The 14,464-nt window shown below is 44.9% G+C and overlaps 1 protein-coding gene across 5 annotated transcripts in view; it reads right to left on the bottom strand.

Moving 5' to 3' along the window:
- LOC118371860 (zinc finger CCHC domain-containing protein 2-like) overlaps window positions 1-4,462 on the bottom strand; it is a 65,999-nt gene extending 61,537 nt beyond the window's left edge. For all 5 annotated transcript variants that reach the window (XM_035757489.2, XM_035757521.2, XM_035757514.2 and 2 more), the window contains exon 1: window positions 3,506-4,462. In XM_035757489.2, the coding sequence (XP_035613382.1) occupies window positions 3,506-4,267 (762 nt within the window). In that variant the 5' untranslated portion in view covers window positions 4,268-4,462. The remainder of the gene's footprint in view (window positions 1-3,505) is intronic.
- Between the last annotated feature and the right edge of the window lie 10,002 nt (window positions 4,463-14,464).

Here is a 14,464-nt window from a genome sequence, read left to right as displayed (position 1 = left end):
TACCCCTTTATTTAATCTTTATTTAACTAGGCAAGTCAGTTAAGAATACATTCTTATTGTCAATGACGGCCTAGAAACGGTGGGTTAACTGCCTCGTTCAGGGGCAGAACGACAGATTTTTACCTTGTCAGCTCGGGGGATTCAATCTTGCAACCTTATGGATAACTAGTCCAACGCTCTAACCACCTGCCTCTCATTGCACTCCACAAGGAGACTGCCTGTTACGCGAATGCAGTAAGCCAAGGTAAGTTGCTAGCTATCTTATGAAAACAATCAATCATAATCACTAGTTAACTACACATGGCTGATGATATTACTAGTTTATCTAGTGTCCTGCGTTGCATATAATCGATGTGGTGCGTATCGTTGCTCCAATGTGTACCTAGAAAATAAAAGAGAGCCGCACACTCTAGGAGCTCAGATGCAAAAATGTAATACCAACGTTTCGACAGCCAAGCTGTCTTCATCAGGGTGTAATCACAAACACTACGGGATGACTCGTTTATATAGTGTCAAAAGACACAGGTGTCTGTAATCATGGCCAGGAGTGGCCTAATATCATTGGTTAATAATCAAATATTAAAATGTCATACAAAGAACAGCATACAAACAACAAATGGATAGCATACAATCATAGATTAATTTAACTACACAAGTTTACAAACAATTACAATGGCAAAGTCACAATAATCACAAGAATGGCTTCAGATCAAAGTCTACGTTGAGACCGAAGGGTGCAAGGGTCTTTAAATTAAAGATCCAGGCAGCCTCTCGTTTTAACAATAAATTATCAAGGTCACCCCCTCTCCTAGGGAGGGTGACATGTTCGATGCCAATGTAACGCAGAGACGAAATCGAGTGGCCTGCCTCCAAGAAGTGGGCCGCAACTAGATAAGTACATTCTTGCATCTGAGCTCCTAGAGTGTGCGGCTCTCTTTTATTTTCCAAGTTTCTACTCCGATAGCCAGCACCTCGTCTTAATAGGTGTGCGTTTCTTTTTCTTCTAGATCATCCAATGTGTACCTAACCATAAACATCAATGCCTTTCTTAAAATAAATACACAGAAGTATACATCTTTAAACCTGCATATTTAGCTGAAAGAAATCTAGGTTAGCAGGCAATGTTAACCAGGTGAAATTGTGTCACTTCTCTTGCGTTCATTGCACGCAGAGTCAGTGTATATGCAACAGTTTGGGCTGCCTAATTTGCCAGAATTTTACGTAATTATGACATAACATTGAAGGTTGTGCAATGTAACAGGAATATTTAGACTTAGGGATGCCACCCGTTAGATAAAATACGGAACGGTTCCGTATTTCACTGAAAGAATAAACGTCTTGTTTTCGAGATGATAGTTTCCGGATTCGACCATATTAATGACCTAAGGCTCGTATTTCTGTGTGTTATCATGGTATAACTAAGTCTATGATTTGATTGAGAAGTCTGACTGAGCGATGGTAGGCAGCAGAAGGCTCGCAAGCATTCATTCAAACAGCACTTTCGTGATGTTAATGTTGATTGCTGATGTGCTATGGCATGCATGACGATAATCTTTTTCATGTTTGCCAGTTTTCATTTTTAACTAGCTAGCTACTGAAAACAGCCACTGTGGTGTGAATGCTAATAGATTAGCACGCTAACCAAACCAAAGTTACATTAAAGGGACAACTGCTAAGTTGAGAAGATCAGGACTTTTGCAATGAAAAGGCCAATATTGCTCCAAAGATATCATAACATGACCTAAACCAAAGTCCCTCAAAAGGATTTTATGATATAGGCCTAGATATTGTTTTTACCTAAGCCTTTGTGTATTACGTTTCCTAATTGTAAGCTACTACCGTTAGCACTTGAAGTGAATAAAATATTTTATTGTTGAAATATTAACCATTGTCTGCTTTATCAGATTGGAACACATGCAAATGTGGCAATGTGAATTATTTAAGAGATGGGTGGATCTACGGCTTTAGTGGTTGTGAATGATGTTAAATGGGCGTAAACAAAGAACAGCACTGTAGCTGTTCAATGTGAAAGGTTACCTTATTATACAATAGGCAATTTGATACTGTAAATGGTTTGCCTAATGGAGTAACTTGGTGGGATAATGTTCAGAGAATCCATTTGGGCAATTTGGTATAAGTATTCCTTTTCTAAATATGTTTCCAACGGATTAATGTAGAGCAAGTGTGGATTATATGTTTATCATATTTTAAAGCAGCATTACATCCCCATATTTCCTCCAACTACAATGTATGATATGCCATTTGGAGCTCTGAGTCTGTACTTTTATCCAATGTAAAAAACACAATTTCAAACATTTGGAACAGAAGACTAAAAAGAGATGATGGGTCACAAATGGGCTTTTTGGGGTGAAAAAAAAACAGACTGCTGCAACCTAATAGCTGATTTATGCTTGATCTGTCAATGCTGTCTGAAGGCTCTGTATGGAGAGTGTGAAGAAGCATCCAGAAGCTTGTGGAGGCCAAATCGAGCTCCGCACCAGATCGCTGTGCACCTCCCAAATTGTGTAACAATGCAAAGGGCTCCCTATAGATTTGATTTATTAGGATACCCATTAGCCGATGCCAATAGCTGCGCATTGACATGATTGGTTTAGGGTAGGTGGGGGGTCCTGTATAAACAAACTCACTTCCTTGACAACAGCTCTGAGAAGCGCAAGAAGTATGAATGCCCCGACTTCTACAGAGGCCGTATAGCAGTAAATACTGTACTGCCACTGCCAGAGTGACCATGCAGAGTTCTTTAACGCAGCATACATAAAAGAAACGGAAACCCTGGTCTGAGATTCAACCTGATACACAACATCCGGGATTACCAGTTAGCCACTCTAGAATGGTTGTGGAAAATGGTGTTTCATAAGGAAAGTACGCATATTCTCCCAATTTCATGAGGAAAGTATGCATATTTTTCCTGCCTTCTTACCATTAAATAAAGTTAAGGGGGAAATTGAAGCCTATGTAGAATGTTTAAGATACGAACCGGTCGAATCTGTACTCCTCGTCAGAACCGTAGATATCACGTGATCTGGCTCAGGGGTTTCCCAAACTCGGCCATGCCCCCCTCCCAAGTGCACATTTTGGTTTTTGGAGTATAACTACAAGTACACAGCTGATTCAAATGTCCTACTCATAATCGTGCTTTGATTATTTGAATCTGTACTAAGGCAAACAAAAACGTGTACCCAGGTGGGCCCAAACTCTTGAGAGATAAAGTTAGTTACCCACTCATTTTGCACCCAGCTAACGGTCGTCACTAGTTACTACAACCAGTCATAATTATGGCTAAACCCCGCCTATTTCTAAAATGTATATTTTTAAAATCTGATTTTAAACCCAACCTTACCACACGACTAACCTTACATTTAGGCCAAAAAGTTTTTTATTTTTAATTCATGTTTATTATAGTCTTTGTGGCTGTGTGGTAACAAGTGACAACCCCAGTTAACGTTATCTAACACTAGTCAATCAAACTGCTAATCAATGTTACCTGGGCGTTTATTCTGCGCTGATTCTGCTGTCTCTCGTCCTCTATAGCAAGTTGAATTTTGTCCAGCTGTTCTAGAACTTTTTCTCTTTGATGAAACGGGAACGCTGGATGCAAGGAGGCCATAGTAAAAAGCAGCGCCAACTGTTCCAAGGGTCCGATCACTGCCTCCATTGGAAGCCCGCAATTCTGTTCTGTTCTCCCGAACGCTTTCCCGTCAACACACGGAGAATAGAACGGGTGATGTTGAGAGTCCTTGAAGGGCGAAACAGAATAGCCATAGTTTTTGAATAACAAGGAGGGATCCACATGGCTCAATATCCTAAATAGTATTCCCGCACACTCCCTGCTGTCAGATCCCAGAAGAGACAAGCAGACCAGCAGTTTGGAGCGCACGACAGGGTCGATAACATCTGATAAAATGGCCAGATCATTCGGATTGTTGGCCCTTATCTCGACATCCCGTAGAACGTGGTTATCTTTCCGAGCCAGGTCTTCCAGACAGGAGCCCAAAAACCGGAGCTCAAGTGGCTGGCACATATGCAGCAGTCCGCACATAAACTCGATCCGCTTGGCAGGATTTAAATGCAAACCAAACCATTCGAAAACGGTCTCTTTATCCAATTGAGATGGATATCCTGGGTGTCTGGAGGAATATTCGGGCTTGTCGGAGACCGATCTTGGAATATGGAGATCGGGCTGTTCCTCGGCCGTGTCGTCTCCTCCTGCCTCCGCCGTTCTCATGGGCAGCTTCATTTTAAGCATTATCAGCTCGACTAGAAAGGCTTCAAGGCGTAAATTACCGGTACATATTCATCCTTTGATCGTCTAAACGTTTTTTAAAGCAGAATCAACGGAAGCAAATAACATTTTCTGTGTTTTGTAATAATCACAGTGACTCGGCGACAAGCTGTAGTTTTCTCCACTGTAGATCGCACTCTGGTGACATGTCAATCATTCACAAACTCCTCCTCCTTTCCATAGAAGCGTTCTGGGTCCTAAAAAATTATTGTTATACAAGTGTCATAACCTGAGTTTATCGTTTTAGTTTATTTATCTACAATCTAGGGTAGAACTCAAATTTGTAGAGAAAGTTACATTTTAGATATGTAATTTTGAATCTGTAGAATCTTATTAAATGACAGGCCTATATAATTTGATGGGCTTCTATATGTGCAACTCATCATCATGGGTAATGTAGTCTAAAAATGTTTTATCAATGGCCCATATGTTCAGTACTCAATTTAGTACAGTACACACTACAGTTTCATGTATCTACTCAAATGCTTGGGCCTAAAGTGAAGGTTAAAATTATATATGTGTATTAAAATATATGATTTTCTGTTGATTTAGCTATTTAAGCATGGAAAGCATGTGTTGGTACCACTTTACATTACAGTGTGTTATTCCTATTGGCCTATCCCGAGATAAGCCTTCCTCTAGACATCACTGACCCTTAGTGGCTCAAAAATAACATTGCATTAGTAGTGCACATTGCATACGACCAAGGCCTGAATTATGTTCAAATTTACAGTAGTTTACAGTAGTGTCTTTATCCTTGCCCTGGGGTCCCAAAGCGGTACATTTTTTATTTAATTTAATTATTTTGCCCTAGCACTACACAGCTGATTCAAGTGATCAACTCATCATCAAGCCTTGGTTATTGAGTGTAGTGCTAAGGTAAAAACAATAATGTGCACCCATTTGGGTTCGCAGAACCAGGATCAACAACAACACTGCTTTACAGTAGACCACTGTATGTGTAATATACTGAACAAAGACAAATGCAACATGTAACAATTTCAATGATTTTACTGAGTTACAGAAATTAGTCAATTTAAAGAAATTCATTAGGCCCCAATCTTTGGATTTCACATGACTGGGCAGGGGCATAGCCAGTGGTAGAAAAAGTACCCAATTGTCATACTTGAGTAAAAGTAAAGATACCTTAACAGGAAATGACTCAAGTAAAAGTGAAAGTCATCCAATTATTTGAATTTAAATATACTTGAGTATCAAAAGTAAATGTAATTTCAAAAATATACTTAAGTATCAAAAGTAAAAGTAGAAATAATTTCAAAGTCCTTATGTATGGCAAACCAGACGGCACAATATTTCTTGTTTTTTAATTTACGCATAGTCAGGGGCACACTCCAACACTCAGACATAATTTACAAATTAAGCATTTGTGTTTAGTGAGTCCGCCAAATCAGAGGCAGTAGGGATGTTCTCTTGATAAGTGTGTGAATTTGAAAATGCTCCTGTCCTGTTAAGAATTAAAAATGGGGGGGGGGGTACATAATTTTGTTTGGGAATGTAGTGGAGTAAAAGTTATTGTCAAAAATATAAATACCCTAAACAATAGATACCCTAAAAAAACGAGTAACTAGTACTTTAAAGTATTTTTTTCACAAGTTCTTTACACTTGCTTTACATTCCTGCAATCAGCATGCTCAATTGCATGCTCCCTCAAAACTTGAGACAATTGTGGCATTGTGTTGTGTGACAAAACTGCACATTTTAGAGTGGCCTTTTATTTATTTTTATTTAACCTTTATTTAACCAGGTAGACTAGTTGAGAACAAGTTCTCATTTGCAACTGTGACCTGGCCAAGATAAAGCATAGCAATTCGACACAACACAGAGTTACACATGGAATAAACAAAACATCGTCAATAATACAGTAGAACAAAAGAGAACAAAAAGTCTATATACAGTGAGTGCAAATGAGGTAAGATAAGGGAGTTAAGGCAATAAATAGGCCATGGTGGCGAAGTAATTACAATATAGCAATTAAACACTGGAATGGTAGATGTGCAGAAGATGAATGTGCAAGTAGAGATACTGGGGTGCAAAGGAGCAAGATAAATAAATAAAGTATGGGGATGAGGTAGGTAGATGGGCTGTTTACAGATGGGCTATGTGCAGTGATCTGTGAGCTGCTCTGACAGCTGGTGCTTAAAGCTAGTGAGGGAGATATGAGTCTCCAGCTTTTTTCAGTTTGTTCCAGTCATTGGCAGCAGAGAACTGGAAGGAAAGACGACCAAAGGTAGGGGTAGGGGTAGCCAGGTGGAAGGCATGGCCGGCCGTAGAGAAATGCTTATTGAAATTCTCAATTATAGTGGATTTATTGGTGGTGACAGTGTTTCCTAGCCTCAGAGCAGAGGGAAGCTGGGAGGAGGTGCTCTTATTCTCCATGGACTTTACAGTGTCCCAGAACTTTTTTGAGTTAGTACTACAGGAGGCAAATTTATGTTTGAAAAATCTAGCCATAGCTTTCCTAACTGCCTGTGTATATTTGTTCCTCACTTCCCTGAAAAGTTGCATATCACGGGGGCTATTCGATGCTAGAACGCCACAGGATGTTTTTGTGCTGGTCAAGGACAGACAGGTCTGGAGTGAACCAAGGACTATATCTATTCCTGGTTCTATATTTTTTGAATGGGGCATGCTTATTTAAACAAACACACAGTCAATAATACAGTATAAACAAGTCTATATACAATGTGAGCAAATGAGGTGAGAAGGGAGGTAAAGGCAAAAAAGGCCATGGTGGCAAAGTAAATACAATATAGCAAGTAAAACACTGGAATGGTAGTTTTGCAATGGAAGAATGTGCAAAGTAGAAATAAAAATAATGAGGTGCAAACGAGCAAAATAAATTAATTAATTAAATACAGTTGGGAAAGAGGTAGTTGATTGGGCTAAATTATAGGTGGGCTATGTACAGGTGCAGTAATCTGTGAGCTGCTCTGACAGTTGGTGCTCAAAGCTAGTGAGGGAGATAAGTGTTTCCAGTTTCAGAGATTTTTGTAGTTCGTTCCAGTCATTGGCAGCAGAGAACTGGAAGGAGAGGCGGCCAAAGAAAGAATTGGTTTTGGGGGTGACTAGAGAGATATACCTGCTGGAGCGTGTGCTACAGGTGGGAGATGCTATGGTGACCAGCGAGCTGAGATAAGGGGGGACTTTACCTAGCAGGGTCTTGTAGATGACATGGCGCCAGTGGGTTTGGCGTCGAGTATGAAGCGAGGGCCAGCCAACGAGAGCATACAGGTCGCAATGGTGGGTAGTATATGGGGCTTTGGTGACAAAACGGATAGTACTGTGATAGACTGCATCCAATTTGTTGAGTAGGGTATTGGAGGCTATTTTGTAAATGACATCTCCAAAGTCGAGAATTGGTAGGATGGTCAGTTTTACAAGGGTATGTTTGGCAGCATGAGTGAAGGATGCTTTGTTGCGAAATAGGAAGCCAATTCTAGATTTAACTTTGGATTGGAGATGTTTGATATGGGTCTGGAAGGAGAGTTTACAGTCTAACCAGACTCCTAAGTATTTGTAGTTGTCCACGTATTCTAAGTCAGAGCCGTCCAGAGTAGTGATGTTGGACAGGCGGGTAGGTGCAGGTAGCGATCGGTTGAAGAGCATGCATTTAGTTTTACTTGTATTTAAGAGCAATTGGAGGCCACAGAAGGAGAGTTGTATGGCATTGAAGCTTGCCTGGAGGGTTGTTAACACAGTGTCCAAAGAAGGGCCTGAAGTATACAGAATGGTGTCGTCTGCGTAGAGGTGGATCAGAGACTCACCAGCAGCAAGAGCGACCTCATTGATGTATATAGAGAAGAGAGTCGGTCCAAGAATTGAACCCTGTGGCACCCCCATAGAGACTGCCAGAGGTCCGGACAGCAGACCCTTCGATTTGACACACTGAACTCTATCAGAGAAGTAGTTGGTGAACCAGGCGAGGCAATCATTTGAGAAACCAAGGGTGAGTTAGTTAGGATGACATCTATGAGGGTGCCCGTGTTTATGGATTTAGAGTTGTACCTGGTAGGTTCATTGATAATTTGTGTGAGATTGAGGGCATCAAGCTTGGATTGTAGGATGGCCGGGGTGTTAAGCATGTCCCAGTTTAGGTCACCTAGTAGCACGAGCTCAGAAGATAGATGGGGGGCAATCAATTCACATATGGTATCGAGGGCACAGCTGGGGGCAGAGGGAGGTCTATAGCAAGCGGCAACAGTGAGAGACTTGTTTCTGGAAAGGTGAATTTTTAGAAGTAGAAGCTCGAATTGTTTGGGTACAGACTTGGATAGTAATACAGAACTCTGCAGGCTATCTTTGCAGTAGATTGCAACACCGCCCCCTTTGGCAGTTCTATCTTGACGGAGAATGCTATAGTTAGCAATGGAGATTTCAAGGTTTTTGGTGGTTTTCCTAAGCCAGGATTCAGACACGACTAAGACATCCGGGTTGGCAGAGTGTGCTAAAGCAGTGAGTAAAACAAACTTAGGGAGGAGGCTTCTAATGTTAACATGCATGAAACCAAGGCTTTTACAGTTACAGAAGTCAACAAATGAGAGCACCTGGGGAGTGGGACTAGGCACTGCTGGGCCTGGATTAACCTCTATATTACCAGAAGAACAGAGGAGAAGTAGGATAAGGGTACGGCTAAATGCTAAAAGACTAAAAGGATGCAGGTTTCTGGGCACGATAGCATTGATTCAAGGCATAGTCTACAGACAAAGGTAAGACAGGATGTGAGTACATTGGAGGTAAACCTAGGCATTGAGTAATAATGAGAGGGATATAGTCTCTAGAGACGTTTAAACCAGGTGATGTCATCGCATATGTAGGAGGTGGAATCAAATCAAATCAAATCAAATCTAATTTATTTATATAGCCCTTCGTACATCAGCTGATATCTCAAAGTGCTGTACAGAAACCCAGCCTAAAACCCCAAACAGCAAACAATGCAGGTGTAAAAGCACGGTGGCTAGGAAAAACTCCCTAGAAAGGCCAAAACCTAGGAAGAAACCTAGAGAGGAACAACATGGTTGGTTAAGGCATATTAAGCAGGGCTAGAGGCTCTACAGTGAAATAAGACAGTAATCACTAACCAGGACAGGAATGGACGAGGCATATCAATATTAGAGAGAGGAGTGCATAGCCAGGAGAAATACATTTCCACTGCATTTCAGCCCTGCCACAAAAGGACCAGCTGACATCATGTCAGTGATTCTCTCGTTAACACAGGTGTGAGTGTTGACGAGTGTAACGTCGTTCTTCGATTGTCGAAAGAGAGTCGGACCGAAATGCAGCGTGGTAGTTACTCATGTCTTTATTGGAAAAAAGCGACACATGAAGTAACGATACAAAATAACAAATGGAACATGAAACCTATTACAGCCTATCTGGTGAAACTACACAGAGACAGGAACAATCACCCACGAAATACAAAGCGAAACCAGGCTACCTAAATACGGTTCCCAATCAGAGACAACGAGAATCACCTGACTCTGATTGAGAACCGCCTCAGGCAGCCAAGCCCATACAACACCCCTACTCAGCCGCAATCCCAATAATACAAAAACCCCAATACGAAATACAATACGAAATACAACAACATGAACCCATGCTCGGGACTGAGGGGAAGCTCAGGGCTGAGGGGCAGCTCGGGACTGAGGGGCAGCTCGGGACTGAGGGGCATCTCGAGACTGAGGGGCAGCCCGGAACTGAGGGGCAGCCCGGAACTGAGGGGCAGCCCGGAACTGAGAGGAAGCCCAGTACTGAGAGAAAGCCCAGTACTGAGAGGAAGCCCAGTACTGAGATGAAGCTCAGGCAGGTAGTAGGCTCCAGTAGATCCTGGCTGGCTGGCGGATCTGGAAGATTCTGGTTGACTAGCAGATCTGGAAGAGACTGGTTGACTGGCAGATCTGGAAGAGACTGGTTGACTGGCAGATCTGGAAGAGACTGGTTGACTGGCAGATCTGGAAGAGACTGGTTGACTGGCAGATCTGGAAGAATCTAGTTGACTGGCAGATCTAGAAGATCATGGCTGACTGGCGGATCTAGCTGCTCTATGCAGACTGACAGCTCTGGCAGCTCCATGCAGGCTGACAGCTCCTTGCAGACTGGCAGCTCTTTGCAGACTGACAGCTCTTTGCAGACTGACAGCTCTGGCTGCTTCATGCAGACTGACAGCTCTGGCTGCTTCGAACAGACTGACAGCTTTGACTGCTCCATGCAGGCTGACAGCTCTGGCTGCTTTATGCAGACTGACAGCTCTTTGCAGACTGACAGCTCTGGCTGCGTCATGCAGACTGACAGCTCTGACTGCTACATGCTGGCTGACAGCACCCTGCAGACTGGCAGCTCCTTGCAGACTGACAGCTCCTTGCAGACTGGCAGCTCTTTGCAGACTGACAGCTCTGGCTGCTTCATGCAGACTGACAGCTCAGGCTGCTCCATGCAGACTGACAGCTCAGACTGCTCCGAACAGGCAGGAGGCTCCGGCAGCGCTGTAGAGGAGGAAGGCTCTGATAGCGCTGAACAGGCGGGAGACTCCGACAGCGCAGGAGGGAAGGAAGGCTCTGGCTGTGCTGAACAGGCGGGAGACTCCGACAGCGCAGGAGGGAAGGAAGGCTCTGGCAGTGCTGAACAGGCGAGGCGCACAGAAGGCCTGGTGCGTGGTGCTGGAACTGGTGCTACAGGATCGAGGACACGCACAGGAAGCCTGGTGCGGGGAGCTGCTACCGGAGGACTGGTGTGTGAAGGTGGCACAGGATGGACTGGACCGTGAAGGTGTACTGGAGAGCCTGAGAGCAGGACTGGCACAGGACGTGCAAGGCTAGGTAGGTACACAGGAGGCCTGGTGCGTGAGGCTGGCACATTTTTCACCAGCCGACTCAGGACGAGTATGGAGCGCTGACCCAGGTGCCATTAAATCCCCGACACGCTCCGTCGAACGAATCTTGTACCTAAAGCACCAAGCTAGCAACCCCCTCATTACTCTCCACTCCACCTTCCCCATTAACTCCTTCACAGTCTCTGCTTCGCTCACCTCTAACACCGGCTCTGGTTCAGGTCTCCTCCTTGGCTCCTCACGATAAACAAGGAGAGTTGGCTCTGGATAGACCGGACCGTGCAGGCGCACTGGAGCTCTTGAGCACCGAGCCTGCCCAACCTTACCTGGCTCGATGCCCACTCTAGCCCGGCCAATACGAAGGGCTGGTATGTGCCGCACCGGGCTATGCACCCGCACTGGAAACACCGTGCGCTCCATAGCATAGCATAACACGGTGCCTGCCCGGTCTCTCTAGCCCCCCGATAAGCACAGGGAGTTTGCGCAGGTCTCCTACCTGGCATAGCCATACTCTCTTTAAGTCCCCCCCAATAATTTTTTTGGGCTGCTTTTCGGGCTTCCTTGCCAACCGTGTTCCCTCGTATCGTCGGCTCCTATCTCCGGCTGCCTCTGCTCTCTCTGCGTCGGCCGCCCACCTGTCTATTTCTTCCCACGTCGTACACTCCATGCCATTGCTGTCCATAACGTCCTCCTTTTTCTGCTCCTGCTGTCGCTGCCTGTAACCACGCCACTCGGTCCGTGTGTGGTGGGTGATTCTGTAACGTCGTTCCTCGTTTGTTGAAAGAGAGTCGGACCGAAATGCAGCGTGGTAGTTACTCATGACTTTATTGGAAAAAAGCGACACATGAAATAACGATACAAAATAACAAACGGAACGTGAAACCTATTACAGCCTATTTAAAAAAAAACTTTTTTAATAAAAAATAATTTATTTATCTTCAATACCATTCTTTCTTTACAACTCATAATTTACATACATACTCAAATAATGGTATTTTAAATAAACGAATTAAACTAAACATAAACCTCAAACAAAACCTCAGCATCTTCCCTACAAAATACCTTTCCTTATCTCCCCGTCCCTAATCTATCCTCTTACAAATCTAAATGACACCCAGCCCTAAACCCCCCTTCCACCTCTCCCGAGCAGCATGCTGCCCCCACTTCCTCTCCTCCCTCTTCATCCTCCCCCTCAAATCTCCTTCCACCCTCCTCACTATCCCTTCCACCCCCCAATCTCTCCCTGTCTTCACCATGTTCTGCCTTGCTTCCCACAGCCCCCGTTTAAAGAGACTCATGAGAAGCCAGAGCAGAAACCTGTCCCTATCCGTCCCTCTCGATCTCCCTACACCCCTCTCTAACCTGGCCCACGTCAATACAAAATCAAGATGGAAGAGGGGAAGCCCAGTACTGGAACGTACCGGCAAACACTTATGAAGGCTCAACCAATTCAGGTCCTTGAGCCTGTTGTCCAGACCCCGCGCCTGCACTCCCTCCCAGACCACTTCCGAGATGCCCACTACAGGCGCCGGACTCCCTGCCTTTCTGACCTCCTCGTACAGGTGCCTGTGATCTAAACCTACTCGGGCAACTTCAACCTCAGGGTGCGCACGCAGCCACTTGGCCGCATGACCAAAGTGCCACGGCAGCTGTTCCGCCCGAAGACCCGTGGTAGACCACACCATTATGCTTCTCGCCTGATACGAGAAAAACACCCGCAGGAGGTAACCGGATGGATGTATCACTGGCTGAGCAAGCTCCGTTAACAAGAAAGAAACAAAAATTGTGTCCAGCTTGAGGGGGAAATGTGGTACCCCCCTACCTCCCTCCCCGATGGGACAGATCATGCATGCCCTGGCGACCCACTCGCACCTGCCACTCCACATAAACTGAAACACAAGCCTCACTAGAGGCCTCCTCAGACAAGCCGGCAATGGGTAGATGTATGCCAAATACAAAAGAGACGGCAACACATCCACCTTTAGGACCAGGACTTTGCCCATAAAAGACAAATACCTAGCTTCCCACATTGCTAGCTTCCTCTGTACCACTGCGATACGCATGTTCCAGTTTAGCGTCGCTGAGCCGGAGGTCTCAAAATGGACCCCGAGAATCCTCAGGGCCCCCTCACAAAGAGAAGCCCCCAGTCACATCCGTTCTACCGCGCCATCTTCCGAAAAACTTGACGGAAGACTTTGCATGGTTCAGAACTGCTCCCGACGCTCGGGTGAAATCCCCAAAGATGGCAAGGGACCTTGTCAGGCACGAGTCCTTGCACAACAGCAAGGAAGTGTTGTCGGCGTACTGCGTCATCTTAACACGCAGCCCACCACTTCCAGGGATCAGCAAGCCTTCCACCCCTGTGTCTGCCCTAATGGCAGCCCCCAGAGGCTCCATGTACAGAACAAAGAGGAGAGCAGAGAGTGGGCACCCCTGCCTGACCCCAGACGAGAGGTCAAAAACGTCACCCAAGTGACTATTTACACTAACTCGGCACCCCGCTCAGACATATAATGTACGAATCCATCCTATAAACTTCTCCCCAAATCCTAATCGACCTAACACTCTGAATAAAAATGATCTATTCACACGATCAAAGGCTTTCGCCTGATCTAGCGCTGCTACCATTAAAGGCAGTCCTCTATCTTCAACCCAAGCGATGGAGTCCCTGATTAACTGTAGGTTCCATCTAATAGAGCGGCCCTCTACCCCGCATGTCTGATCCTCATGAACGATGTAGGGAAGGGCTGTGCGCAACCGGTCTGCTAAAACCTTTGCAAGTAGCTTGTAATCTACACACAGCATGGTCAACGGCCGCCAGTTGCCAAGGTCTGTTACTTCCCCCTTCTTATATAAAAGTGACAGCACACCAACGGCCATTGATCCCCCCGGGACCCCCGTCTCAAGGATGGCCTTCAAGACTTCGAGGACCACTGGTCCAAGTATACCCCAAAACTTGAGATAAAACTCAGCCGGCAGCTCATCCATCCCAGGCACCTTCCCTTTTCCCATCCTCCTAAGAGCGCTCTCAACCTCTTCTAATGAGATCTGGGCCTCCATCACTTCTCTAATGTCCTCCGGCAACCGCCTGGACAAGTGCTCTACATCTATTTCCCTTTCCTTAAATAAACCTTGGAAATGATCAGTTGTCACCCTGACCATATCCTCTGGTTCTCTAACTATACTACCATTTTCTTCCCTAACACCATGCATTACCTTCCTACTCTGTCTGGCCCTAACCAACTTAAAGAACATAGCAGAACAAGTCTCATTATGTTCTAGAAAGCCACTATGCGCACGCTCCAGGAAAGCTCGAG

This window comes from Oncorhynchus keta, chromosome 4 (assembly GCF_023373465.1).
Source record: "Oncorhynchus keta strain PuntledgeMale-10-30-2019 chromosome 4, Oket_V2, whole genome shotgun sequence".
NCBI lineage: Eukaryota > Metazoa > Chordata > Actinopteri > Salmoniformes > Salmonidae > Oncorhynchus > Oncorhynchus keta.
The sequence above is the reverse complement of the archived record's forward strand: the minus strand, read 5'-3'. Positions and strand labels throughout refer to the sequence as shown.